Here is a 26,665-nt window from a genome sequence, read left to right as displayed (position 1 = left end):
AATTAAAATAGACGTCACCAAATTTGTATAGCATTATAATTGAACAACATAAACACACGCAAAACGAAAAAAAATATCTGACATCACACTGTGGGCTGAAGTAATTCAAAATAATAAAAAAATAAGAACTTGAAACAGGGCATGGATGCAATAAATATGTTTCTCTTAATGCAAATATCCAAACACAAATAATATTAAATAAAGTAATATGTGGATTCGGAAAAGAAGATATATGTAATTCTTCGCAATCTCATATGATCCTTTTGGCAGAGGATCCTACATTCGTGTCATACTGTTGCATCTGAATTTATTGTCATAATTTTTATGCCTTGTGCAGCGGTGGCGTAGGGGTAGAACACCCGCCTCGCGTGCAAGAGGTCCGTGGTTCGAATCGCGGAGCCGTGCAAAATCAATCCACCGGATTAAAGAAAGAACAAGAAAATCCGCGTGTTGATAAAATTGCACAAAGAAGCCTGCAGTGAGGCCTTATGTTGAGATATTGATCATGTAATTTTTTTTATCTCTATCGCTCTTTCGTTTAGCGTTGCTTGTCTTTAGTTACTATTTTCAGATACCGAATTCTTCCGCAGCCAAAAGTGACTTACTGTGCAGTATTAAAAAAATGGCTGTGGCTTAGGTAAAGTTAAGCCCAGGATGCGAAGCATACTAGCCTTTATTTTAGTTGTTGAACCACTGTTTAGCCTCGTGAACTGCTGTTGCTTGGCTATATTTGGTTCGGCTAGACGAAGAAACAACTCATGCGTTACTCTGCTTCGCCTTCAAGAGTGGAACGCGACAGCATTCCCGTCGACCCGCCAAGAGGTGTGAGACAATGGGCTACGGCGCAGCGACTACGCTACTACGCGCCCCGCATTGGACGCGGTGAGCGTCGAGCAACGCAGCGTTCGGCGCGGCAACGAAATGTGCGCCTGAGCAAGCGACGCACGCCTGAGCCTTAGAAACAGCTCGTTTCTAAGGCAACACCGCATTCATTAGAGGCGCTTTTGTACCGCTTTGAAGCATCGTACTCGTGGCTCAGTGGTAGCGTCTCCGTCTCACACTCCGGAGACCCTGGTTCGATTCCCACCCAGCCCATCTTGCAAGAGTTGAGCCAAAGCCACCTAGAAAATCAGTCTCTGTAGCACGCCGCAACCTGCGCTTCTCATTCCAACGAGCAGCTCTGTCTCCAGGAGGCATCTCACCTCGTGAGTGTATAGCAGAGGCAAGCGCAGCTGCTTATATACCGCCGCGACGCCGCGAGCGACGGCGCGAGTTGGAGCCCCGTTTCTCCTCTGTCGTGACGTCACGGTGTCACGTGGTATTGAAGGCGACACCGCCGCGCCTGAGGAGCTGGGTTGAGCTCTCGTAATATGCTTCGCATAAAAAGAAGGCAGAAGGCAAGAAAACACACACACGCGCGCGCGCGCGCACTCACGCACACAAAAGAAACTAGACCGAATTGACCACACTGAAAGCTATAACTTAAATGCGAACACGTGACCTGGTTGCTTGCCGGCTATCCACTCGAAGACACAACGCGGCACCTTCTCCATCAGATAACGGTAAAGAATTGGAAAGTTAATTTGCAGAGCGCTTCGTATGCAAAATGTCGCGCCGCATGAACAGCCTTGGATTGCAATCGCAAGTGTTACGGCAAACACAACTCAAAGAAACTGGCGACACGCTTGCATTGTTTGTTAGCTTGCTTGCTTGTTTGCCTACAGCACGTCTCTGCGGAATGCACAAAGGAGACGATTTCGAAGCTCCTCCCGCCCAATCCGTTACGCTGCCGTGAGCCATTAAATATATCACTTCAGTATTCGCACTGACGATTCAAAGATTAGATTTTGCATGCAGTGCGCAGGCCGATACACTCCCCGAATGAATTCAAGCAGAGGCTTAAAGACTTGCCAGGTGTGCCACGATAAGAAGAGGGGGGGGGGCAGCATGACTAACAGGCGTTCAACAAGCGTGCAAAGGGCCCGCGGGAACCGCCGCGTTTACGCACCCACCCCACGGTCTCCGTTCATCACGAGCGACCATGCGTCCTGGTTTGGCAGCGATCTCGGTCTCGCAACCTTGGCTGCGCGGGCGCAAGATTCAGGACGGACGAACGGACGGACGGTCCCGCGGCGGACCTCTCCCGCCTTCTCGGACCATTCCGTAGAGAGCGAGAGCGCGCGAGAGGAGTATGTTGTAGTACCCGGGCGCTTATTTATGCGTGAGGTTAAGCGCGATGCGATGGGGATGCTGTAGCTTTATTGCTGGTTTCTTTCTCTGCCCCGTTCGTTGTTTTTTTTTGTTTTTCTTTTTGACAGAAGCGGACGCGTCGGCCCGCCCTATGCAGAGGAAGGGGAGGAGGAGATTCTCGGTAGCCCTGCGCAGGACCTCAGGCGGGGATTTCCTGGGGGCGCTTGCTCTTCGGTGCGGTCACCATGCGGCCCGTGGAACGCATAACCTCTCCGTACACCATTCGCTGAAACCTCCTCTCGCGTGGATGGCTAACGAAGCGACGTCCGCGAAGACCATTGGCTGCGTCTTCTTTTTATGTTTTAGTGCATCGGCGATCTGTCACTGCGGAGCATGCGTCCGGATTCGAGTATAAAAGCGTCGCGGGCAATCGGCTAACCAGTCTTACGTCGCTCTGGTTCTTGTGATCTTCGAGCTCTGTACTGGATCTAAACCGCCACCGAACACCATGAACACCGTTGTGAGTATATCCGGAGCTCGCGTGCAATCGTCATCGATATCACTGTCGGCAATCGTCAACACCCCCACCACCCCGCCCCCCTAGCTGGACTAAATACCTGCACAAGAAGGGCGTTGCCTCAGCGCTCTACTGTCACCCTTGTTCTGTCACAGCCTTACTGAGCTTAATCCGCGTGCTTGCGATTCAACTGCATAACCCCCGTCAAATGTACTGTAAAACGAATCACTATGCTCGGTGGACTGATAGTTAAAATGAGGCGCGCAAGTGGTAGCACGCCTCCTAGAAGAATCAAATACGCCCATTTCTTTGGGTCATGCGATGGAAACCGCCATCATGGAAGCAGATCGGTTGGAGGATAAAAATAGGTTACAATGTATTTCGCGCAAAATTCTAAGTCACGAAGGTCAATCTACAGACGTCGGGAAAGAGAAAAGCATGTTTTAGTTGCATTCGGTCAGTACACTGTTATCTTTGCGTGTTCGATGCTCACAAGGAAAGTTGAGACAAGTTTGAGACCAACCAACGAGCGCCCTAAAAAAAATGATGGGAGAACCCTGGTGGGTTAGGCAGACGAGTGTATGGATCGCGGCCTAAAAGCGTCGATCGATATTTTAGATCACGAGACAGCGTCAGTGTTAGGCTAGGTAATGTAACTGGTGGTGTGTTAGAGTTCAACCATGTGTGCCAAGGGGTATAAATTTGAGTCCAGGACGTCAGAGGCCAAGGAGAGGTACCGAGATTGGAAAATTCGTGCTGAAAGAAAGTTTCGCTACCGCAAAAAAAAAAGAAAGAAAGAGGGATAAGTGGAGGTCTCTGGTGCAGGTCCTTGTCTCGAATTGCACTTAATTAGGCTTGTCATGATGATAATACCTGTGGTAAATCAATCAATTGGTACTGAACCTGAGCAGGATAGCAACGGCTTTTTATTCGACACCCCGCATGTACAGACCCGAGCGCAGTCTTCTTCATTCAGCTAATAACTTGAGATTTCCTTCAATATGCGGTGAGAATGTCTGTTCTGACTGATGGTCTTAAGAACCTAACATCCAATGAAAAGTTAGAGAGAGAGAAAGGCAAAGGAAAGACAGGGAGGTTAACCCGAGATTATCTCCGTTTGGCTACCCTGTACTGGGGGAGGGGCAAGGGGATGTGATAGGTGGGAGAGCGAAGGATAAAAAAATTAAGAAAAAAAGAAAAAGAAACCTGAAATAAAACAGGAGGGCTATAATGTAATCCATTAGCAATCGGTCCATGCAATCAGTCCTCCGCGATTGGTCAAAAACTTTTTTAAGCCATCCTCACTTCACCTGTCTGTCAAGCGACGTCACGAAAAACACGATAGCCCCCCATTTGATATGACATGTACACACTGGTTATGCATGATTCGACCGAACAAAGGAAAGGTAGTTATTTCTCAATCGACGCCTTTTCGCCATTAGCCCATGGCTAGTGGTCAAAAGCTTTCGGGCTGCACCCACTTAACCTGCCTGTCGCGCGACGTCACAAAACCGCGAAAACTCACTGTGTCAAAGTGATGTATAGGCATTAAAGATATGCATTAATATGCCGAACAAAAGTGAATTTGTTTGCTGAATAGCCGCAGGCTGCCCCGTCCCGAAAGGAATAAAAGATGGCTACCGCCGATCACTCAGGCACTGGCTACTCGCAGCTGCCGGAGAGCTTGGGTTTATTTGAGTATAATGAAACTTTACGCCTGACAGTGTAAGGTTTTTGAGCCCTTTCGACACGTTTACGACCTCTCTTCTTTGCTGAGGATCCGTTTTAGCGGCATTCTTAAACTTCCCTTGCACGCCGCCGTGATTTTCTACCAGCCACCGCAAGCTAAGAAGGGAAAGCGGACCAATCGCAGATGCCAATACCCCCCCTCTTCATCCGGTTATCTATATTCAGTGCGATGGCTCAGCCCCATCGAATCCCTCTCTGGTTGAGCGTGCTCCTCGCCTCCTGACAGCCAGTTACAAACGGAAAAAAGCTCAACATGAGCAATATTATTCATTTCCAAAGCAGAGTCACCTCTTGTAAACTAGGAGCGCGTTTGATTGGGCTGTTCAGACAACCCTGCGGGTCACCGCGAGATGCCTGCGTCACCAGTTAGGCGAATTTGACGTTAGGAGATTGGAGTAAAGACATATTGGAATAGTTTTACGTTATAGAGCACCAGATCAAGTTAGGAATTAGCCTAATATAGGCGCGAGCATGTTCTGAGTGTTCTTTTTTATAATATAGTGGCATCTTATCATTCAATAAGTTGATTGACTGAAGTAGATAGAAACTGGGAGCAAGCTGCCTGAAACACCGAAAGGTCGTAGCCAGTGCCAAGAACCGGAGAGACGATGGAGCAAGAAGGCGGTTCTTAGCAAAAACACTTGGACATGAATGTCGGTAACGAAGAAAATGTGGTGTCTAGCTTTAGCGTAAACTTGCCTACGAGAACGTTTATTCAACTCAAGACGGCTAAGGGATTCTGTCCAGGTTACTGTGGAGGCTCTGGCAGCCAATGCCCCGAAGAGTAATCGTGTTAAAAAAATCTGACATTCGAAATCACTTTGGGTCACTTTGGTTTCCACCACATATGCCCTGCGTGACCAAAATATTTAATTCGACAGGAAGCCTCACTTCTACATCGAATAAGGACAGGATCCTCTAGTACTCCAGCATGGTTATTTAAGACGGGGTGTATGAGCTCTCCGAACTATACCGCATGCGACGAGACCGGAGACATTGAACACTTTCTGTGGTCATGCTCGGAATTCCAAGATGCTCTCCTGCAGAATATGCAAAAAAAAGCCATTCTTTATGCGCGCCTGCGACAACTTGTGTTCCTCGAAGGATCAGTTATAGCCCTCAAAGAAAATTCACGTCTCCTTATCGCATTCTTAAGAAAGTCTGGTTGGAGTTCGTGGGGTGAAACACCGCAGTGATATTGTAAGAGATTCTCGGGCGGCGAAATTGCCCCGGCCTTGATCGCCAGGCTAAACTCCGCCGGTTGCTCCAACCCACCAACACCACCACCACCACAGGCTTTGTTTGGCAGAGCGGTCCTCTTGAGTGGCTAAATGAGTTGTTTTGCGGCTTCACGGATAGCGCTTGATTTCTTCAAGCACCGAGAGCACTCACTGAGTGCTAGAGTATAAAATAGAGCGTTTTTGAGTAGCGATTGCGCGGAACACCACGAAAATATGCTCATTATACTGTCAACAGCGATGCCCTACCAATGTAAAGGGCGCGAGCTGTGGTAGTGGAGGAGCAATGTCGGTATTATTTCCCCACCTTCCCATAATACAGGCCCTTATTGTTGAGTAGCGGCGGAATAAAGGAACGACAGAATGAGAGTGGAAAGAAAATCAATATTTATTTAAGTGTTCCCAGACGGTGAAAGGACTCCAAGGAAGACGCACGCTCGAATCGCATGGAGGACATGTATCAGTAACATGCAAGAAAAAAATATTATTTAGCTGGCTTAAATGAAATTTCGTCCTGTTCTCATGTGAAGTTAGTCAAAAGCGTCAGAAACCCCGCAGAATGCGAACTGTGTGATCAGGTAATTAGAGAAGTAACCAGTAAAAAATGGTCTGTTACCTTTCTAGAACTGGTACAGCGCAACCTACAAAGGAAGAAACAACCGAGCCGGCCAGATAAAGGAACAGAGCACTGACTTCCAACTGGTTTATTGGCAAGTTGCGCTAAATATATACCTACAAGAAAACATCAGCACAAGTCGTCACAATAATTCACACAACGTCACACCGATAGAAGGCTACAACATCATGAGTCACATAACGCGCAATTCTGTCATGCAAGGAGGTTAAATTGATCAAGAAATCTTGCTTCCTGTGGACTCAGCGCTCTGTTCCTTTATCTGGCCGGTTCGGCTTGTTTCTTCCTTTGTATGTTGCGCTGTACCAGTTCTAGAATGCAATACCAACTCCCCCAGTCCTCAACCCTATACTGTTACCTTTCACCGGGTATATCAAGCATTTGCCATACTTTTCTGCCTCTTCAAAGACGTGTCCACAGTAGATTAAAAACCAGTGTTCCTACGCTCGTGGACCGACATTGTCTCATGTGCTGTTTCACAATGCTGCATTTTTTTAAAACTTGGGTCTCCGGTCAACGCCTGGTTGTCTGTCTCGCAGCTGTCCACCGTTCTATTCGCCCTATTCTCGGCGGCTTCCGCCGGCTTCATCGGCGGCTACAGTGGCTACGGCGCAGGCCTCGGTGCCGTAGGTAGTGGCGCTGGACTAGGAGGTGGATATGGCGCCGGCTACGGCGCTGGTCTCGGAGGTGCTGGCGTCGGTGGTGCCGGTTACTCGGTTGCTGCTGCTCCTGTAGCTGTCGCCGCCGCCCCGGCCGTTCGCAGCACTTCCTACAGCAGCAGCGCAGGAGGCGCGGCGATCCTTCACGGAGGCGCAGCCGGTGGTCTCGGAGGCGCTAGTCTCGGTCTGTTCTCGGGTGCCGGCCTCGGATACGGTGGCGGCCTTGGCTACGGAGGTGGTCTCGCCTACGGAGGCGGCCTCGGCGGTGGTCTCGGATACGGTGCTGGCCTCCGCGTCGCCGTCGCTCGTCCCGCCGTCGCCGTAGCCGCTGCTCCGGCCGTGGCCGTGGCTCGTCCCGCGGTCGTAGCTCGGCCGGTGGCTGTAGCTCGTCCAGTGGCTGTCGTTCGACCGGTCGCCATTGCTGCCCCCGCTGTGGCTACCGTGGCTGCCGTTCCGGCGGTCGCCGTCGGAGGTGGTCTCGGCGGTTACGGTGGTTTCGGCGGCCTGGGTGCTGTCGGCGGTGGCTACGGTGCCGGATACGGTCTCGGTCATGGTGCTGGTCTCGCTAGGCTTGCTGTCGGTGGCGGCTACGGTGGCGGCTATGGTGGTGGATATGGTGGTGGATACGGCTACGGCCACGGCGCCGGCCTTGGCAGGCTGGGAGTTACTTACGGCCATGTCGCTAAGTGGTGGTAAGTTGTCCCATGTTGTGATGAGTGGCATGAAATCGTAAGGACTTACTTGTTCAGCGATGCATGCTAATGAGCAGGCCCGCGATCTCACATATGCATTCGTTGTTAAATGATTCGAAGCTGCTGCATGCGCTACAAAAACTGCCACATGTAAGCGTCACTGGGCCCTGTATAGAATTATTGGTGCATTGAACCTTAAGACATTGCTGATACGTTTGCTTCCTTTGTTATCTTAATTTTTGGATTATTAACAATGATTCAGAAGTTTAACCACCGGATCAAGCAAAATCATTTGCCACTGTCGACACGGCGTCAATAGTTTTGGGTGGGATCTTAAGGCTTCAGGGGCCTAGTTTTTTCCAATCACGAACACACCGTTCTTCGCATACGCTTGATTAGATATGCGTGAATGCCAGCAACAACGCTCGCGTAATTGTTCGAATCTCTGCTAATAGCCGGCAAAAACAGCAACCGATAGCTATCAATATATGGCTAGCCCGTTCAGGCATGGAGAACTCAAGCTAGAGAATTTTCTAACGTCCGTTTTGTACTTCAAGCAAAGAAGCAATGGCATTTGCTCATGCGCTGAGTTGTGGCCTCCAAACAGGTGCACACTGTGGCATGGAGTTTGAGAAAGAATGGTGGCTCCCCCGTGATTGTGAGTAGAAGTAACCATGAAATAGCTACCGGCAAAGTAGATTGGTTGGAGATGATACTAGCCACGATCTTATATAGGGTAGAGTGCATGCTCGCAAGGGCACCCTCCACATTACACCACACAACCATACGCGGCGGGCCAGACGCTGCCGGCCCGGTCACGCAACGTGGCGCCATCTCTCGAGGAGGCGCGGAACCCGCGCCGCGGAACTCACGGACCGCTGGCGTTGAAAAGAGCATAGGCAACCCTGTCTCTTCGCGGAAACATGAAAATCACGTGCACGGTGCCTTGCATCTGCCTTTCGTAGGTCGCTATTGGAAATCACAAATAAAAGCTCAGCGTACTAGAAACGTCTTAAGCGACGTTGTAAACAAACATTAGGAAGAACTCGGAAGCAATATTCCTTTTAAAAACTTATTTGGGCAGTAACTAGCGTATGTAATTAGGTCCTGTACAAAGTGTTGGGTGCCAGAGTGCACTTTGGCTGAAGTTTTGACTGTTTGCCCGGATGATCTCGTTTTGTTCTCGCCACGATGCCCGCATGTTCTCGCTTGAGTGCCCAGATAACAGCTCTGGTTTTTAGCTCAAGGTCACTTGAAGGCCGCCGACAAAGGCAGCTGAAGCCGTTTCATGCTTCAAAGCCATTTCAAGTACCCCATTTGTGAGTGAAAAGCTTGTCATGCTTTTCTTCCTTCGTGAAAACTTTCACAATTATCCTTCAGAAAATCAGTGACCCGTAAGAAATTATTAAGCTGCTTTAGAAATGCATAATAATAATAATAATATTTGGGGTTTTACGTGCCAAAACCACTTTCTGATTATGAGGCATGCCGTAGTGGAGGACTCCGGAAATTTTGACCACCTGGGGTTCTTTAACGTGCACCTAAATCTAAGCACACGGGTGTTTTCGCATTTCGCCCCCATCGAAATGCGGCCACCGTGGCCGGGATTCGATCCTGCGACCTCGTGCTCAGCAGCCCAACACCATAGCCACTGAGCTACCACGGCGGGTTTTAGAAATGCAACGTGTTGGACTCGTGAAACTGAGATTAGAATTTAAACCACCTTCGTGGGCTTCGAGAATCCAAGTTTTGTGCTGTAATCGTACTGATTGATTAGGCCACGGTAGGGAGGTCTCAACAAAACAGAACTGAGATTTCTCCGTGACATCAAGTAACTGGTTTCTCATGGCGAGGTCCTAAACGTATTGCGAAATTAGGATGCAGTAGAGCCCTCTGGCTCAACTAATAGTGTTTTTTAACGTTATTCGACTTGCCGAAAGCAAATATTGCACAGCGCTGACACCTGAGTACAACATTCGTGGAGTGATATCTTTCTCTGCGTTTGGTTCCGTTTACTCTGACTAAGCAGTGGCCAATAACTAAGTGAAAGGCTGTACTTCTGTAGCATAAATTTAAATTACATGCCGCTTTCGTGATGCTTTGTGCCTTCTCTACATAGATCTGGAGCGTGCAGTCCTACAAAACCACTCATCTTAACTTGTTCTTTGGTTTTCAGAACACGTACCCTTCGGAATTCCCTTGGATGCAAAGACATCATCGCCAAATCAGCGCAGTGAACTGGCGCGGTTTCACTGGGGCTGAACAAGGAGCTTTATTTATATTTATTTTAATTTTTGATAAACCCTCACTGCCTGAACTTCCTTACGCATGAGCTTTCAATATACGCATGGGTCTGGTTCAAAATTGGGAACTGTAATTGAGAAAAGTTTATTACTCGCTGGCAGACAAGTTTGGTTTTGAGGTTTGTTACTAAATAAAAGAATTTGTTACAAAACGATCCGTGGACTTTCTTTGCGACATCCGATGCAGACTTTGGCTACCAGTTGTTCTCTGGAAACGGACATCACGTTAGAAAACGTCTGCTATTCAAAGAAATCAACAGCTCGTCACAGGCAACAACAACAAAAACAAGAGAGCAAACATCGAATATTCCTACAGCTTTGAAGTTATTTACGGCGAGAGTAGCCGGCTCTTGAAGCGAGCACCACCATCTCACACCCCGAAAAACTTCCACTTTGCGATTGACTCGAGGTTATCCTTACCCCTTGCTTATCCCATGCATGCCTAGGTGCACCATAGATAACAGTGGGCGAACAGGGCACGGGCTCAGGCTTGATGAGCCAATGCTTCGGCAAGTGTGTCCGACACGTTCAAATCGTCGAAACGCTGGTTCCAGATTAAGACATCTCTTTCTCGGCTACCCTTTAATCATTGATGTAACCATCTTTCTGTGAACATCTGTCTTGCTTGGATGCACATGACCACCGATTCTTGATCTGTGTCGGACGCAAAACCCTGGAAACACAAATTACGAAGCGACAGAGTCGAGCGGCTGCACCGTGGTCAGCGCGTCCAGCTCTCGACTGCAGATGGGTTTGAATGGCAGCATGGGTTTGAATCCCCCCAGCGGGGATGGGTAAATGGGGATGGGTAGCGGGGATTATCCTTCAAGAGAAAAGTATATAATAGCTGTGTCTTACCAGTACTCACCTACGGGGCAGAAACCTGGAGGCTTACGAAAAGGGTTCTACTCAAATTGAGGACGACGCAGCGAGCTACGGAAAGAAGAATGATAGGTGTAACGTTAAGGGATAAGAAAAGAGCAGATTGGGTCAGGGAACAAACGCGAGTTAATGACATCTTAGTTGAAATCAAGAAAAAGAAATGGGCATGGGCAGGACATGTAATGAGGAGGGAAGATAACCGATGGTCATTAAGGGTTACGGACTGGATTCCAAGGGAAGGGACGCGTAGCAGGGGGCGGCAGAAAGTTAGGTGGGCGGATGAGATTAAGAAGTTTGCAGGGACGGCATGGCCACAATTAGTACATGACCGGGGTTGTTGGAGAAATATGGGAGAGGCCTTTGCCCTGCAGTGGGCGCAACCAGGCTGATGATGATGATGAGCGGGGATGGGAGCCCAGTTTCTGTCCGCTTATGGCGAAGGTGAGGAGCGTGGCACGATGGCACGATAATTGTGTCAACGAGTGCCATATTCGAGTGCACTTATTCGGCGTAACAGGAAAGATGGTCGGAAAGAGTGAACCAGTGCCCCACATTCACAAAGACTTTTTTTTAACAAGTACTCCCTTCCATTTGTGGTCCGCCTTCGCTAAGGATATGTCCATCGTCAAGATTGCCTGTAATCTTCTATTACGAACAGTTTGGCGCTACAGGTTTTTGTGAACACAGAGGTCAGGTTTCGATTTCTGAACACTGAACTCCCAAGTTTTTTTCCCAATATAACTGCGCTATGTTAACATTTATAATACCGGCAAATTATTGCACATTATATCTGGGTTTGAAAAATATGCCATGTAACGTAGCCGAAGAAGAAGAGGCGAGGAAGGTGCTTCTGAAGACGAAGAAGTGTCAGGCTTTTGTCGCATAAGGAATACCATACCATACCGTACTTATGAGCAGAAATAAACAGGAATGACCGCCTGGTCACTTGTTCGGTTACATTTTACACGTTCGGCTTGTCTCTCGTAATAACCCGAAATGTTGACATGACTTCTGCTATGACTTTCCTTCAGCACACGTCCAAAGTTTGAACGTAGCTATATGAAGGTATCTTAACGTAACGAACGGAATCGAGTGCATCGGTTAATGTGGTCACGTGCAGAAAGGGCCATGTGCGACGCGAACTGAGAGCACAAGCGCGGCTTACACGACAAAAAAAAACAGAAAGTAGTAAAAGTAATGGCCTGAATGATTGTAGCTTGTCTTTGGTGATACTGGCACAGGCCGTAAGGACGAGTGCAGTTGTAGCTTGGCGCAAAAAGGGTTACTCGCAGTCGCAGTAAGAACGATGCCGTAGTTTTATCGCTGAAGAATTGTAGTATGTAGACGGTGACATGTAAGGTTAGAACAGGATGCTTTTCTTCTTTTTTTGAACGTTTCATCTTTTCAGACAGGTCAAAGTTGTTGAGCGGGAACCGGAAGTGGAGTCGCGCTACTTGGAGAAATCTCGTTCCCTCTGATGTTGCAGTCGCAAAACTGAAAAAAAGGGAGGAAAATAAACGCAGATATTAAAGATGAAGCAGAAGGTAAGCCGGTCGGAAATAAGAAAGGCACGAACGAAGGCTTGGGCGTTGTCTCCGACTTTACGAGAATGACGCAAAAGAAGAAATGGCCATTTGCGGTTGGGGAGGTTCACCGGGCCCGTCCGTTGCTTCGGAGACACGACGCGTAACAATCGCATCGATACTGAATGCAACGTTAAAGACATCAACATGGGACCTCATTGCGAACGCTTCGTTTGTAGAGCACGCGCCGCTGCTGCATAAGCATTGCTCAATGCGCCTGTGCGCGCTATGTAGAGGGCGGTCTGGTAGGAGTACACCAGTCGCGTTTTGCATGGGCACCGTCTCGAAAAACACAAAGACCTTAGACTCGCATTAAGCATCCTTGTACGCGCTCACAAATGTATGAATATTGTTTCATGCACGCTTAGGTGATCCACAGCGGGCGAAAGAAAATAATGCCTCAGGCGAGAGAGCCCAAGTTTTGACAAAGGGACTTGTTTTCGCCAGATCCCGTTTCTAGGTCGACAGCTGCCCTATAGTCGAAACGTTGGTACTAGCCTGGGGCTTTGCTTGCTAGCACAGTGTTGAAATCTTTATATTCCCGCGAACGTTTCTCTTTACTTGGATGCAGGCTCCAAGTTATTGTTCGTAGTTATTCCTTATGAAGGGTCATCTATGTATTTGAAGTTGGGTTTGTCCATACGCGAACAACTGTGGACTTACGTGCCCATTGTCAGATACCTTTCAGTATAGTTTCACTTGTTTATGGAACTTCGCGTGTACTCGTGTCCTTATATTTTGTTATATTTTTTTGCTTGTGAGCTTTATTTCTTTCCCAGTGGCGAAAAGTAGCCAGTGCTGCCCGAACGGGCCAAACACCCCAATTAAATTTGCGCTATGTACAAAAAAGAAAGAAAGAAAGAAAGAAAGAAAGAAAGAAAGAAAGAAAGAAAGAAAGAAAGAAAGAAAGAAAGAAAGAAAGAAAGAAAGAAAGAAAGAAAGAAAGAAAGAAAGAAAAGATGCATGGATTTGAAGCACACCCCAGTGATCGGGTTGGCCGCTCTGACAACGCTTGCACAATAACCTGGAAGCGGCTCACTGAAGACGGCGGAACATGAACTTTGGTATAATCCCATCATAAAATAATTAATCGTTTACATCACTAGCATCTCGCGGGGGGGCCTTCACGGGAGTTTACGGTAATGTGAGCTAGGCCGGGCGTAAAGCAGACAATAATATGACATAACTTACAGAATTTAGAGATACCAAACCAGATTATAACCTTGTGGCAAACGCGGCCTTTATTAAACTCGAGTGCCACAGGCAAGAATGGCGACCACTTTACCACTACATGATGTCACCAACATTTGCCTGTTACAGGCAAACAAAAAGAAAACTAATTTATAGAGAAGGAAATGCTAGAACTCGCACCACGCGCAATCGAAATTCGGGCGCAAAAAATAGATATCACCCCAATACGGTCTCAAACGCCCAGGCTTGCCTGGCCGCACGATGGCACTTGTCCAACTCACTTCCTGTGTAACTTGGAACGAAGTCAGCCTGGAAGGGAATGGCGTGGAGAAGGCCATTAGGAATTATTTTTTCAATGGTATTACTAGGTGATGGCGTAGCAAGTCAGCCTGGAAGAGAATGGCGTGGAGAAGGCCATCAGAAATGATTTTTTCAATGGTATTACTAGGCGATGGCGTAGCAAGTCAGCCTGGAAGGGAATGGCGTGGAGAAGGCCATTAGGAATTATTTTTTCAATGGTTTTACTAGTTGATGTCGTAGCAGGGCACGGCAGGAAGTTAGGTGGGCGGAGGTGATTAAGAAGTTCGCAAGAACAACATGGCCACAATTAACAGATGACCGGGGTAGTTGGAGAAGTATGGGAGAGGCCTTTGCCCTGCAGTGGGCGTGGCCAGGCTGATGATGACGATGATGATGTTGATGATGATTATTAGGTGATGTGTGCCGATGCGTCCCCTCAACCCCACTCTCGGTGTAAACTAGACAAGTGGTTCTCAGGGACATGTAGACTCGGAGAGATCAGCAGTGACAAAACATGGTACGCTGCACGGGTCGGTGTTGACAGTGACAAGTGCCCGTGTCGAAATGTTGGTACTGACAGAGGCTGCGGTTTTATGCTCGCCGCAGGCAGCAAAGTAGACAGCTGAGCGGACGGCGGTGACCTAAAAGCTCGTCGCGATTCCGACGAAGCCGTCAAAGAAGGCAGCTTCGCAAAGACAGCGACGAAATCAGAAACGATGTAGGCTACGTTGCTGCCAAAATCAAGACGGCGGGTGAGCAGGAAGTTCGGACACTCGGAGGAGTGATCGCCTGCGCCGAAAACAACGTATTCGTGATTTCATATGTGTTTAATGGGTTTTCATAGGTTCCCATTCGCTACGTTGGGGTTTTCATAGGTTCCTACGCGCAGAGTTAGAATACAGATATCACGTGGACTTTGCTTAGGTTTTTCTTGACACCGCTAGGTGGCGCACACGTTCTAAAAGGCGCCTTATCTGTGTCTTTCAAACAGTTCTAGACGCGTTCCGTTACCTGGGCTCGAAGCTGGCTCCTAAGCTGCCTTACGCAGACTGTCTCCGATGGTGGCCAGAGTTGCAACACAGCCGCACAGATGGGTCGCCTCGTCAAAACGCTGGCTTGAGCCAGAAGCTTCCCTTGTTCAACCATCGTTGAGCGTTCCTATCACTTCGTCTTCATTTTTTTTTCTGCCTCTTCACCTCGAGGGCCCGGCCTGCTTGCCACGGTAAGCAAACTACGTGTTTCTTCTCACAGTTGCCGTTACGTCCACTAAGAACCAGCATTTCTGCAGCGGTGCCACAATGAAACTCTTCGTGAAGTGTTTATACATGGGGTTCAGTTCAGTGGTTCTGCACGAGACGCATATGGTCAACTCGCGTAAGTGGATGATTCACGAAACAGCAATCCAGTGTTTCGCGCTGTTTCAGCATTATGCCTCTCACATTCCGGAATTCGCAATAGGGTTTGCTCGAACCAAGTAACGCGCATATCCACGTCGTATGTGGCTTCGCAGGGATTTTTAAAGGCGTGGTTACGTTGTGTAGGGAATCGATTTTCTCCGTGCTACCAAGGCAACTTGCAACATGAATGCTATGCAGGCTTTTGCACGTCATGTTACGAAAGTGCCGGCAACGTCCCCATATTTTTAAAGTTGTTTAAACCAAGGAGTTCGCTCCAAAAGAAATAAATAAAATAACCGACTTTGTTTTCATCATGCTTTGGGGAAAAGTAAGCTGCGCAGCAGCAGATTGCAGCGATAAAAAAAGCCCCAGAAAGAGAGAGAGAGAGAGAGGATGGCGCACACTGACGGTGCAGCTCGTAATATTCTGTTATTCTGCGTAAGCTCATATTTCCCGTAATTCTGTCTAATCTTTTACGCATTTTCTTCCTTCACTTATAATCGCTAGTCCTTGCATATGCACTTACGTTTCCTGTTTTCTGATAACACAATATGATGCTTGTTCTTTCACCATAATGAATTTGGCTTCTTTTTGCAGTTTACCAACAGCATCGACGAAAACAGCAGCAACAACGACAGGAACAGCGACATCAACAACGATGACAACGTTATCGTCATGGTCAATGTGATTATAAACAACGGCAACTACGATGAAGACCACAAGAGCCACTACCACGTCACCTCCGACAACATCAAAGGGGCAGCTGCAACCATAGATAGCAAGAGTACCCTTTAATCAATGCATCTGGACCAAGAAAAGGAAGCCCGTGAGAAGAACCTAGAGTTCGGCTTCAGTGATTGAAGACCACTCAAGCTCAACAGAGGACACGTACTAAGAAAGCGGACTAAGCCACACAAGCGCTCGTGTCAGTGTCTACTCGCTTCGTCCATGCTTGAACTTTGCTCATGAGGAAGAAAATAAACTCAGACACCAGATCTGCAAGTCTCCGACATCTTTCGTTTCAGTTTTCATTTAAAAATGGATTATATATAACTCTCGGTAACATTGCCTAGCACTTCATACTTTACTTGAAATGAGTTACATTTGCCGCGTGCATCTTGATAGATAGGCACAGCCCTATGACCAATTCGGTCCATACCGGCGAGGGCTACAGGTGGTGTAGACGAACCACAAAAACACAACTAAAACAGGCTGCTTCCTCGTCCACACCCGTTCTCATTGTCAGTTTACGCACTTCGGGGTTCTTAAGGGTGTAAATTGGTCTATAACTCATACCCATACGCCTTTAAGGCTGTAAGGACGTGAGTTATGGACAAGAACGCTTTTAAGAGTGTATGGTTTTCAGCGCACCTCTGGCCGCCCTTCCAGCGATGCCGACTGGATGAAAGTACCACGGTAGGATTAGTAGGTCACAACTTTTTTTTTATTCTTTGGAGCACGCAACCGTTTTATTGTCACCGTTTGGCTGACACGAGCCTCATAGAATTCGCTGCCAAGCACGGAGTCGGCGAGACAAACACGGTGTACACAAGTGCGGTTGAAATTGTAGTTTAATTTTTATTCGCGTTGCATGCGTGCAGCTAATGCTATGTTCACACTACGGTCGTAACGCGCGTAACAGCTCTTTTGGCGTATCGAACGTAACGGCTGTAAAAAACGTTACGGCAGTTAAGCCGGCACCTTTGTTCACATTTACTGCTGCTTAAATTACGGCTTTTACAACAGGCCAATCAAATTTGGAGCTGCAGAATTGACGTCACCAGCGGTCCAATATGGCTCCTGCCAACATGCGAGCGCTGGGCGAGATCGAAGAAATTCACGCTCAAAACAAACTTATAGTCCTGTATTCAATCACCCAAAGACGACGAAGGCGACGCAGAAGGGTTTGGGTGCGGCAAGTATTTCTCGACAGGGCCGTGGACGGTGATTTTCACAACCTTTTCGCCAAGCTCCGAGTTGGTGACGCTGCGATGTTTCATAACATCATGCGAATGTCGCCCCAGCAGTTCCGCTTCCTTGAAAACCTAATGAGACCACTCATCGAAGTTCGGAGCACGCATCTGCGGCCATCGAATTCCTCGGCGGATAAACCAGATGAACTGAAAACAGTCTCGCAAGGCGCACTGCAAAAATTTTCACGAACACAGCCAATCGTGCGCACGGAATGGCGGAATGGCACTTCCCGCGCCCGGAGCGTTCTGCAGACGGGAGGACGGAAGTGTCGTCACCGGTTGTTGAAAGCCGAAAGCTTATCGGTCATTGGCTGTGTCGCAACGGTCGTAACATAACAGTCGTAAATGTTGCCGACCCTTTAACACTCTCACCCACGATTTTTGCGAGAATTGCGCACGTTGGTACCTTTACGTTCGCAGTCTGAACTAGACGCATACGCTTGTTGCGCTTCCGCTTACGTATGTTACGAAAAATCGGCGCCTTACGAACGTAGTCTGAACATAGCATAACACGCATGCAGTATTTCACACGCGGTTGCGCAAAACGCAAGCCCCGCTTCTGCAGAATGAACGAACGCTTGCGTCGGAGACTCGGTTCTACAAAGGTGACACAACTCTTAGAACACTCAGGGCCATCGCATTTACTGACTCACCCGTTTGGCGCAGCCAAATATACGATGTTTGTATTTCGTGATCTCATGCGAAGGTCCTTGGACTGCGCGACTGCAGTGTTTCGCATGCAATACAGAAGAAAGAAACAAGAGGGAAACGAACAAACCAAAAAAAAGAATGAATTGAAAAGTCATTCCCGAGTCAGGCATATTTAGCTGCGCTCCTTTAAACGGCTCCCGCTGAGGAATGCCTCTGGCTGACACCGCCCACATGCCGCCCACGAGTAGAATGATCTACCGGAAGTCGGTAGCCGCTAGCCTGTTCATTCGAAACGCAGTTACGATTGCCTTGACCTGCTTTGAGCCACTTTGCTTGTAAGATAAGGACTATATGCATCTTTATTAGTTTCTTCTTGCTTTGTTTAAAATCAAGTCTTAAGGGGCGTGAGAGCTAAATAAGACAAAAAGGGCGCGCCAGCCAGCATTACTTATTTGCCGCTTAATTGATGGCAAACAAATTCGTTTGTTATGCACGGTAACGCAGAAGCAGGACGCTGAGAATTCAGTAAAAAAAGCAGGCAACACCAGATCAAGTTTGTATAAACTTTTGCAGCAAGCATATTTTCTTTTTCTCTCAAAACTCCACGCGGAGCGAAGCGCAAGGGAACAGGAGGTCACGTGTTCCATAGAGGTTGCATTGGATGGATGTGTGGATTTCATGAGCGCGTGCCCCTTGAAAACTTGCTGTTGGCTGGGGCCGCGGATTTTCAGCACCACAACACAGTGCCACCTGTGTGTAGGACGCCTAGACGGATTGAATCTGAACCCCCGAGAGAGAAACTGGTAACATCAGAGTACCTCAGCTCAGAGGCACAGATACGCATCACGGCAACCCAGTGGCTATTATGACGTTGTGCTTCTAGCCTCGAGATTGCGGGTTCAGTCCTTGTCTGTGCGGAATGCAAAAACGCTCGTGTGTGATCCATTGGGTGCAGGGTAAAGAACATCGGGCGGCAAAAACTTAATCTTAGAATTACGGCGTCCCTCATTGTCAGATCGTTGTTTTGGCGTGTAAAACTCCAGAACTTATCTAGAGGCACAGTTCTTATGGCCGTCGTATTTGGAGGCATTCTCACAGTACTTACACTGTAAAACAAAAATTACAACCTTTGGGTTGCATCTTGCCATACAGCGATAAACGTCATCTGTCTTGTCCGCAGTTCCTTTCTTTAACGCTGCGAGCCCGGTACTTCCCAGTGACGAACGGAGTGCGCGTTATCAGCATGACATAGCATTCCCGACCGGAAAGTAGCGGGCGAGGCCTTTTTAAAACGCTAAACCCTTAATGGACCAAACAAAGTTTTCTCTCTTTCTCTCTCTCTCGCTCTCAAGTAGTTGTGTGGCAGATATACACCCCAAGGGGTGTACCTTTGTGTAAGAGTGTACGAAATTTCTGGGATGGGCCGTTTACAGGAGTACAATCGGTTGAATTTCTTAAACAGCAGTTACAGAATGGTATCGCTCGTGTTGCTACGTGCTACTTGAAGAAGATGACGTCAACCCTTGGATTCAGTGGGACAAACCCATAAGCGGTCCCTGAGGGATCTGATGATGATGACAACGTACCTATCTTGATGTTGGCTGACCTCCATGTTATCCAGCGCTTACTACCCTAGTAAATACACACTGTTAATAGTTTCGCTACTGTGCTTCCACGTACTAGTATGAACCTAATTTGTGCTGATTACACTCGCATTTGTGGGAAAATTAAAGTCCGAACAAACAGATCAGTTAGTCTAGCGCTCACTTCTAGGCGTGGTTTCTAACAATAATAAAGGTAATGATAATGAAGATTCATTGTTACTGGCTGCTCTGGGATTTCACGAGAGGACCACTGATTATCCAACCGTGGTTTAATCAATAAGTATACCAATTGAAACGGTATAAGTATAGATTAGTCTTGAGGAAGAAGCAGCAGGCAGGGTACGTAATCCGGGTTTGAGAAACCAGGTAAAGGTGAGGGCTAGGCTGTTAAAGAGTTGCCTGAGAAATTCCTCTTGTTGCTTTGACGTCATCGAAGAAACATGTGAAGTGGTGAAGTGACACTTGATATCTCAAGTAAATTACATCCAAGATGCCAAGTAACGTTGGCACGTTTTAACTACAGCACAAGAATATAGACAACCACTTCGAATTAGTTCAAACGCCTTCTCATTTCCTTTTATTTAAGCTTTTCCGTAGATGTAACCAAGCTGCTTAACATGACACGTGCATTTCAATGCTTAAAACGTGAATTACCTTAACACAGTCGCAGAAAAAATAGCCCTCGTGGTTTTCGGCTCCGATTCGAGACTTTTATTTTGGCATTGGGATAAAACTGCCGTTTCGTTTCGACCCAATTCACTTAGTGTTGTAAAAATTCTTTTTCCTTCTATCTCTCTTTCTGGCACTGCAAACGAAACTGCGGAGCAGAAGAAAAAGTTTCTTTCAGTATTTGGCAAGTTTTTATTTTTATTTCGCGGAGATGAGTACGGAAGACTGACAGGGTTGCCCTTCTTTTAAGGTTTCAAGCGAATGGCCGTGACATTCGCGCGAAATTCTGCATGTTTTTATAGAGAATGAAAAAAGAAATATGATGATTCTGGTGATAACGAAGAGAGATTATACGTAGAGTACGGGGAGGAGGAGTTAAGCTAGACTAATGAAAAAAAAGGGGATCCGCTGCGCTCTGTCGCAGGAAGTTTCTATAGCCCCGTGAGGGGGACCTATCGCCTCCCCTTGCCTCTCTCCCAGTATAGGGTAGCCAACCGGAGATAATCTCTGGTTAACCTCCCTGTCTTTCCTTTGCCTTCCTCTCTCTCTCTCTTGAGCTGCTTCAAACTCCATGCACGTTTAACTAATAACGCCTTTCACATGAAACAACATGTTCGAAAGATCGAAAACGAATATGCGCCGTGCTTCTCCAAGACACTTCACGTAGCCCACGATGCATGATCGCGATCGAGTGAAGGGAAACAACCTTCACTGAGGAGACGGTGGTTGGCGACGCTTGTGTCTCCGTAGAGCTGGCCGTATAGGCAAACCGGCAAAGACAGTCGAAGGTGCTCGCATTCGCTTCGTCCCACCAACGTGCCTCAGCACAGCCCCTCCCCCTCCCTTGAGTATCACTAATTGCGATCGAAGAATTGATTATGCATGCAGTGAGTGCTCCGATGCACTTCCCCAGCGAACACGACCAAACCCTCAAGATCCAAGACCAGCGTTGTCAGGACCAGGACGAGGCCATCGTAGCTACAACCACCGGCAAACCAACGTTCCTGTAAGCTCAAGCCCGGCGGCCCTCGTCCATCACTCGCAGCCCGTGCAATCCCATGATTTGGCAGAGATCTCGGTCTCTTTGCTTTTGACGGCTGCAGCTCGAGATTCGGGACGAACGGACGAACGATCCTCACCTGGCCTTCTCGGACGATCCCGTCGAGAGCGATAAGGCAGCGAGAGAGTGGAAGGCGGGGCGCCTACTCTGCCGTACCTCCCCTCCACTCCACGCACTCCCCTCCTCGGTGACGTGTTACATTTGGTTAGGCACGACGCGAAGAAGAGGATGTTGTAACCTTGGTGTCCAGCTTCTCGCTCTTTCGTCCACCGTGCCGGACGATGTCGTGGACGCTCAGGTCCGTTCTACCGATGAGGAGGAGGAGGAGGAGGAGGAGGAGACACACGCTATAAGCTAAACCCTTTAGCGAGGGGATTCCCGCGTAGCGTGCTTGTTAGCCGTGGCCGTGGAAGGCACGGCCCTCTCTCCTCGCACCGTACAAACTTGCGTCCTCCTCCGCTGTGGAGCGTCGCTTTCAAAACAGCGTTCATCGCTGCCAATGGCAGCGTCATCTTGCCCCCTTTTCGACATTTGCATTTGAAGGGGCTGTCACTGGCTCGCTTGCATCCGGCGCGAGTATATAAGCTGCGCGACGCCCATCGCAAGACCTGTCCTCTCATCGACCTGGTCTCTTGGATACTCGTACCAGTCACAACTGAGTAACGACGCTGTCACTATGAACGCCGCTGTAAGTATAACAATAACCATGTGGACTTACTATGATCGTCATCTGAAAGATAATAAGAAGAGCTCTACTAAAACTTTAGATATTTTGCTAGATGGTTCACTGCACATTTCGCCCTATTCTTATCGAAAAGGAATAAGAAGCATATACGGAATCTTTGGCAATTTCGTATGAACAACACGTAGTCATTATTGCTTCAAAAATGTCGCATAATTAGCACGTTCCTTTTATACGTTACCTTTTTCTCCCAGTGGATGAAGAAGTCACCCAAATCTGCTTAGTTATTCTTATCCTACTTCGAGTTCAGTAATGTTATGCCTGCATTCATTAGCTTGCCTCGTGCATCCAAGCACTCTGCGTCGCTCCTGATTACACTTTCTGTCATTGGAATCGTCCGGCGTGTCCCGATTTGGCGTGAGACACGTGCTATTCAAACGCCGTTCTTGGCCATCATTTTGAGTGGCATGTCGCTTAACCAATTTTTGTGGCGTCAGCTTTTGCAGCAGTCACACTAACTGGACAGGCTATCTACGTCGGGCTGTTATAACCGTTGAAAAGGTTTATGCCCTGTTACAAACTGGGTGGAGAGCGGCTGTATTTTGCGCCCTGGAGACCTCCATGCACAGGGCGCTTGGGTACAAGGCAGCTTTGTGACTGTCAGCAAGATCCGGATGGTATGCTGCGAGTTCGAGTATAAATAATCAGCATCAAGATAACTTACATCAGCTACAGGACGAAGGCTTCTCGCGATGATCTCAAACTGACCATGCCTTGCGTCAGATAGCAGACTCTATCATATCTTTTCTTCCTTTCTTTCTTTCTTTCTTTCTTTAGTTTTATTTTTGAGTTTTGTACATAACTGATTTACTGTGCCGCTCCCTGGCTTGCTCCATTCTGCCGAGCGCTGCCCCACAAGCCCATTGTTGGCTTGGGCAGGCTCATATTTGTATGTCATTTCTCGAAATAAATAAATCATTTATATATATATATATATATATATATATATATATATATATATATATATATATATATATATATATATATATGTCAACAGATTTCATAATTTAACTCTGTCACATATTCCTCTGTCATTTGAAACTATGTTTCCCACTCTATTTCACAAGTTCCGTTACTCCAGCATATCGTCGATCATCCGCCCTACGCGTTACGTCGTCTGCCCAACTCAGTTTCTTTATATTATTATGAACTGGAATACTGGCGTCCACTTTGGCTCTATGATACCCCCTCTGCCAGTACTGGCAGAATGAAAGGATATGCAAATAGGCAACGCATGGGACCACGAGGGGGTACATTAATTAAGAGATTAAAATCGCTTCAAGAACAGAGCAGTGAGAGGAAGGGTTAGTAAACGTCTTGCAAGGGAGAAGTTTCCTCACAATTGACGTGGAATGCACAAATTGCACATTAAACCTCGATATAACGAATACATATATAACAAATTACCACACAGAACGAATAAAAATGTGTAGCCGCTTTTACAGTATAACGTAAATATGTTTATAATATATATCCGATATAAGGAAGTAAATAAAATGGTAGCCCGACTATTACATTGTAACATATGTGATTATAACGAATTTTCAATATAACAGAGCAATTTTTACGGTTATATGCGACTTCGTTATAACGAGGTTCAAGTTATTAGAAACGGCAGCTCAACCTGGCATCTTTCGTACACCCACGTATGAATAGATAATTTTAGCTCATCCTAAACCGGGCCGGCTCAGTGCTATGCTAATTTGCTGCTGAGAACGAGTGCACATGCTCTCTGAGTCCTTACGCTAGAACTGTTCAGAGGAGTAGATCCCGGCCAATCGTGAGGTTGAACATATTATTACCGAAATGGTCCTCACGAGCGAAAACGTCTGTGAATTCAGCCCGACATTCGCAAGTTCAAGGCGGCGGCCGCGTTACAACGAAACTGGAATGTAAAAACGCTTGCGTACTAATAATTCAGAGTACGTAAAATGATTAACCCTGATCCCGACATTATGTCGTCCTTCGAAGCCCCATACTGAGCTTTAGACTGTGTAACTCACTTATATATTGTATTGCTTCCGTCTTCTGAAACAAAATATAATGTCCCCTATACTTATATACTACGTTCAACTTGCGCTAATTATTATCTGAATTGCAAAATTACTAAACTACACTAAGAGTGTAATGCCACATGAAACCTCTCGAACGGATGACGCCGGGCGGCGACCCTTAGTCGACGTTGATTGCAATCTGTGTTTGAGGGAGAGAGAGAGAGAGCAAGAAGAGGAAAGGCAGGGAGGTCAACCAGATGAGCATATGGTATGCTCCCCTACACGGGGTTTAAGGAAAAGGGGAATAAATTGACGAAAAGTGAAAGAGAGTAAATACTGAGTGGGAGGATGTAAATTTAACTGCTGTATTAAGGCTACAACCTGAAAGGTGCCTCTTTTTGCTTCCCTACAGCTCACAACCGTTCTACTAGGACTCACCTCCCTCGCCTCTGCCGGCTTTATTGGCGGCGGGTATGGCGGTGGCTACGGCAGTGGCTTGGGTGCAGGATACGGTGGCGGCCTTGGAGCTGGCGTTGGCGCTGGCCTCAGCGGTGGCCATGGCGGTGGCTTCGGCGCAGGTGGTAGCGGCGGCGGGTTTGGTGCCGGCTATGGCGGTGGTCTCGGTGGTGGCGCCGGTGGCGCTGGTGTCACTGTGGCGGCTGTTCCTGTTGCTGTCGCTACTCCCGTTGTTGCGGCCAGGCCCGCTGTCGCCGCACCTGGTCGCTCCACCACATCCTACGGCACCAGCACAACTACCGTGACCACCTTGCACGGTGGAGGAGGAGCTGGTGGATTCGGGGGCGCTGGTCTCGGTTACGGCTCTGGCAGCCTCGGCTACGGAGGTGCCGGTCTCGGATCCGGAGGAGCCGGATACGGACTTGGGGGAGCCGGTCTCGGATCTGGAGCTGGTTTTAGCGTTGCTGCAGTACCAACCGTCGCAGTTGCTCGTCCCACTGTTACAGTGGCCGTTGCCCGTCCTATCAACGTTGCTGTTCCGACCGTGGTTGTTGGTGGTGGTCTTGGTGGCAACCTCGGCGGAGGTCTTGGTGCTGGTTTCGGTGCAGGTCATGGTGCAGGCTTTGGCAGTGGTCTGGGTGGCGGACACGGTGGCCTTGTGGGTGTCAGTCTTTTCGGTGGTCTCGGTGGCGGCTATGGCAGCGGCTATGGCGGCGGCTACGGCGGCGGCTACGGTGGCGGTTACGGCGGCGGCTACGGCGGCGGATACAGTGGCGGCCTCGGAAAGCATGGCGTCAGCTATAGCTACGCATCAAAGTGGTGGTAAGCAGTGTGCAGCCGATGAGAAGCAGTGATATCACGGTTTATGAAGTCTCGCGGCGACTAGAGAGCAAAAGAGCCGTCAAAAATTACGGACCCGATGCGCAATTCTGGAGTTTTATTTTTCTGTAACTTTGATGATCATTAGATGGTGGCGATACATCTCTGTGGTTGGTTCTCCAAAAGTAACCATGTACTGTAGATGTTTTCATGTTTTGGTGAATTATCAGTCTATTACTGAAAGAATTAGCCCTTTCTTCATTACCAATTAACTATGGGAATTTGCAAGCAGAACTTCTCTGCGCGGCGGGCGATGAACTTGCACCATGGAGGGTTATTATACTCTTGATTTGTACTCAATTAGCCCCAGTCTTCTTCATTGCGAACTTAATAGACTTCACTACAGAGCAGATTGGGGACGAACATGGACGTCGCCCTTTTCAACATTGTAGATTTGCCTTCTTTTAAAGCAAGTTTATGCAATGGGTTCGCGAATAGTAGGTATATTTACTCCTTCTACAACTTCGTGAAACTGACATTCGTTCTTTATTTTATAACGAGCTTACAACATGAACTGTGCGTTAAAAGGTTCTGTAAAAAATGCTAGAGAGTAAGTTATCAGCAAGCCTCCAAAATCTACGTCAGCAACAGGACAATAATATACGCTGATTAGTACTCAAGTGCAGACGACGTTTTCATTTGTCTCTTTAGCATGCCTGCGGCGCTAATGTGTTGATTATGCAATTAAACGGTGCGTTTGTTTCCTTGCAGAGCACAACTGAACCGGGATCTTTGTGGAATGTGCGCCACATTGTCTGGAAATCAACGCCGTGCATGAGTACAGATCCATCATTAAGTTAGATTTTTTTTCGCAATTACTCGCCAATTGAAGCGGAACCAAAGTCGAGGAGCAAGCATCGGAAAGTGGAACCGCCACCACAAAATTCAAGATTGCGCTCTGCAGCGCGAGCGAAGTTGCACCGCTGGGATTTGTGGCGCTTACCATGTAAATTAAACAAAAAAATAAGATCTTTATCATCAAACTTGACTCCTTTCATTCAATACTTTCGGTCAGAAAGCTCCGAAAAGTTTTGAGCATCTGCCACTGCCGAAAAATGACGGTCTAATTTCCTCAAACTGGGATCTCAGCTACAGCCTATTTGAAGCCCCTCACGAGTTACATAAATGAAACATACGCTCCTAACGCGGCTATCTGCCCCCGAAGCCTGCGTGTCTGGACAACGGGGTGCTTAGAAAACATTTAAAAAGTGCATGCGCTCAGAAACGCTTCCGCACAATACAAACATTCTGGCAGAACTCATCTACGACGATTATCCAAGCATGCGAATAGCCCAAAGCGAG

The 26,665-nt window shown here is 47.8% G+C and overlaps 2 protein-coding genes across 2 annotated transcripts; both read left to right on the top strand.

The window, feature by feature from the left end:
• Window positions 1-2,568: 2,568 nt before the first annotated feature.
• On the top strand, window positions 2,569-10,137 carry LOC135910353 (cuticle protein 63-like). The gene is made up of 3 exons (XM_065442412.1): window positions 2,569-2,710; window positions 6,868-7,679; window positions 9,856-10,137. Coding segments are annotated over exons 1-3 (825 nt in total). The 5' UTR covers window positions 2,569-2,698; the 3' UTR covers window positions 9,857-10,137.
• An 11,686-nt stretch (window positions 10,138-21,823) lies between these two features.
• Window positions 21,824-26,346, top strand: LOC135910318 (uncharacterized). Its single transcript, XM_070524236.1, has 3 exons — window positions 21,824-21,980; window positions 24,441-25,306; window positions 26,075-26,346. Coding segments are annotated over exons 1-3 (879 nt in total). The 5' UTR covers window positions 21,824-21,968; the 3' UTR covers window positions 26,076-26,346.
• The last annotated feature ends 319 nt before the right edge of the window (window positions 26,347-26,665 follow it).

The sequence above is a fragment of the Dermacentor albipictus genome, chromosome 8 (assembly GCF_038994185.2).
Source record: "Dermacentor albipictus isolate Rhodes 1998 colony chromosome 8, USDA_Dalb.pri_finalv2, whole genome shotgun sequence".
Classification (NCBI taxonomy): Eukaryota; Metazoa; Arthropoda; class Arachnida; order Ixodida; family Ixodidae; genus Dermacentor; species Dermacentor albipictus.
This window is presented reverse-complemented; position numbering and strand designations above follow the sequence as displayed.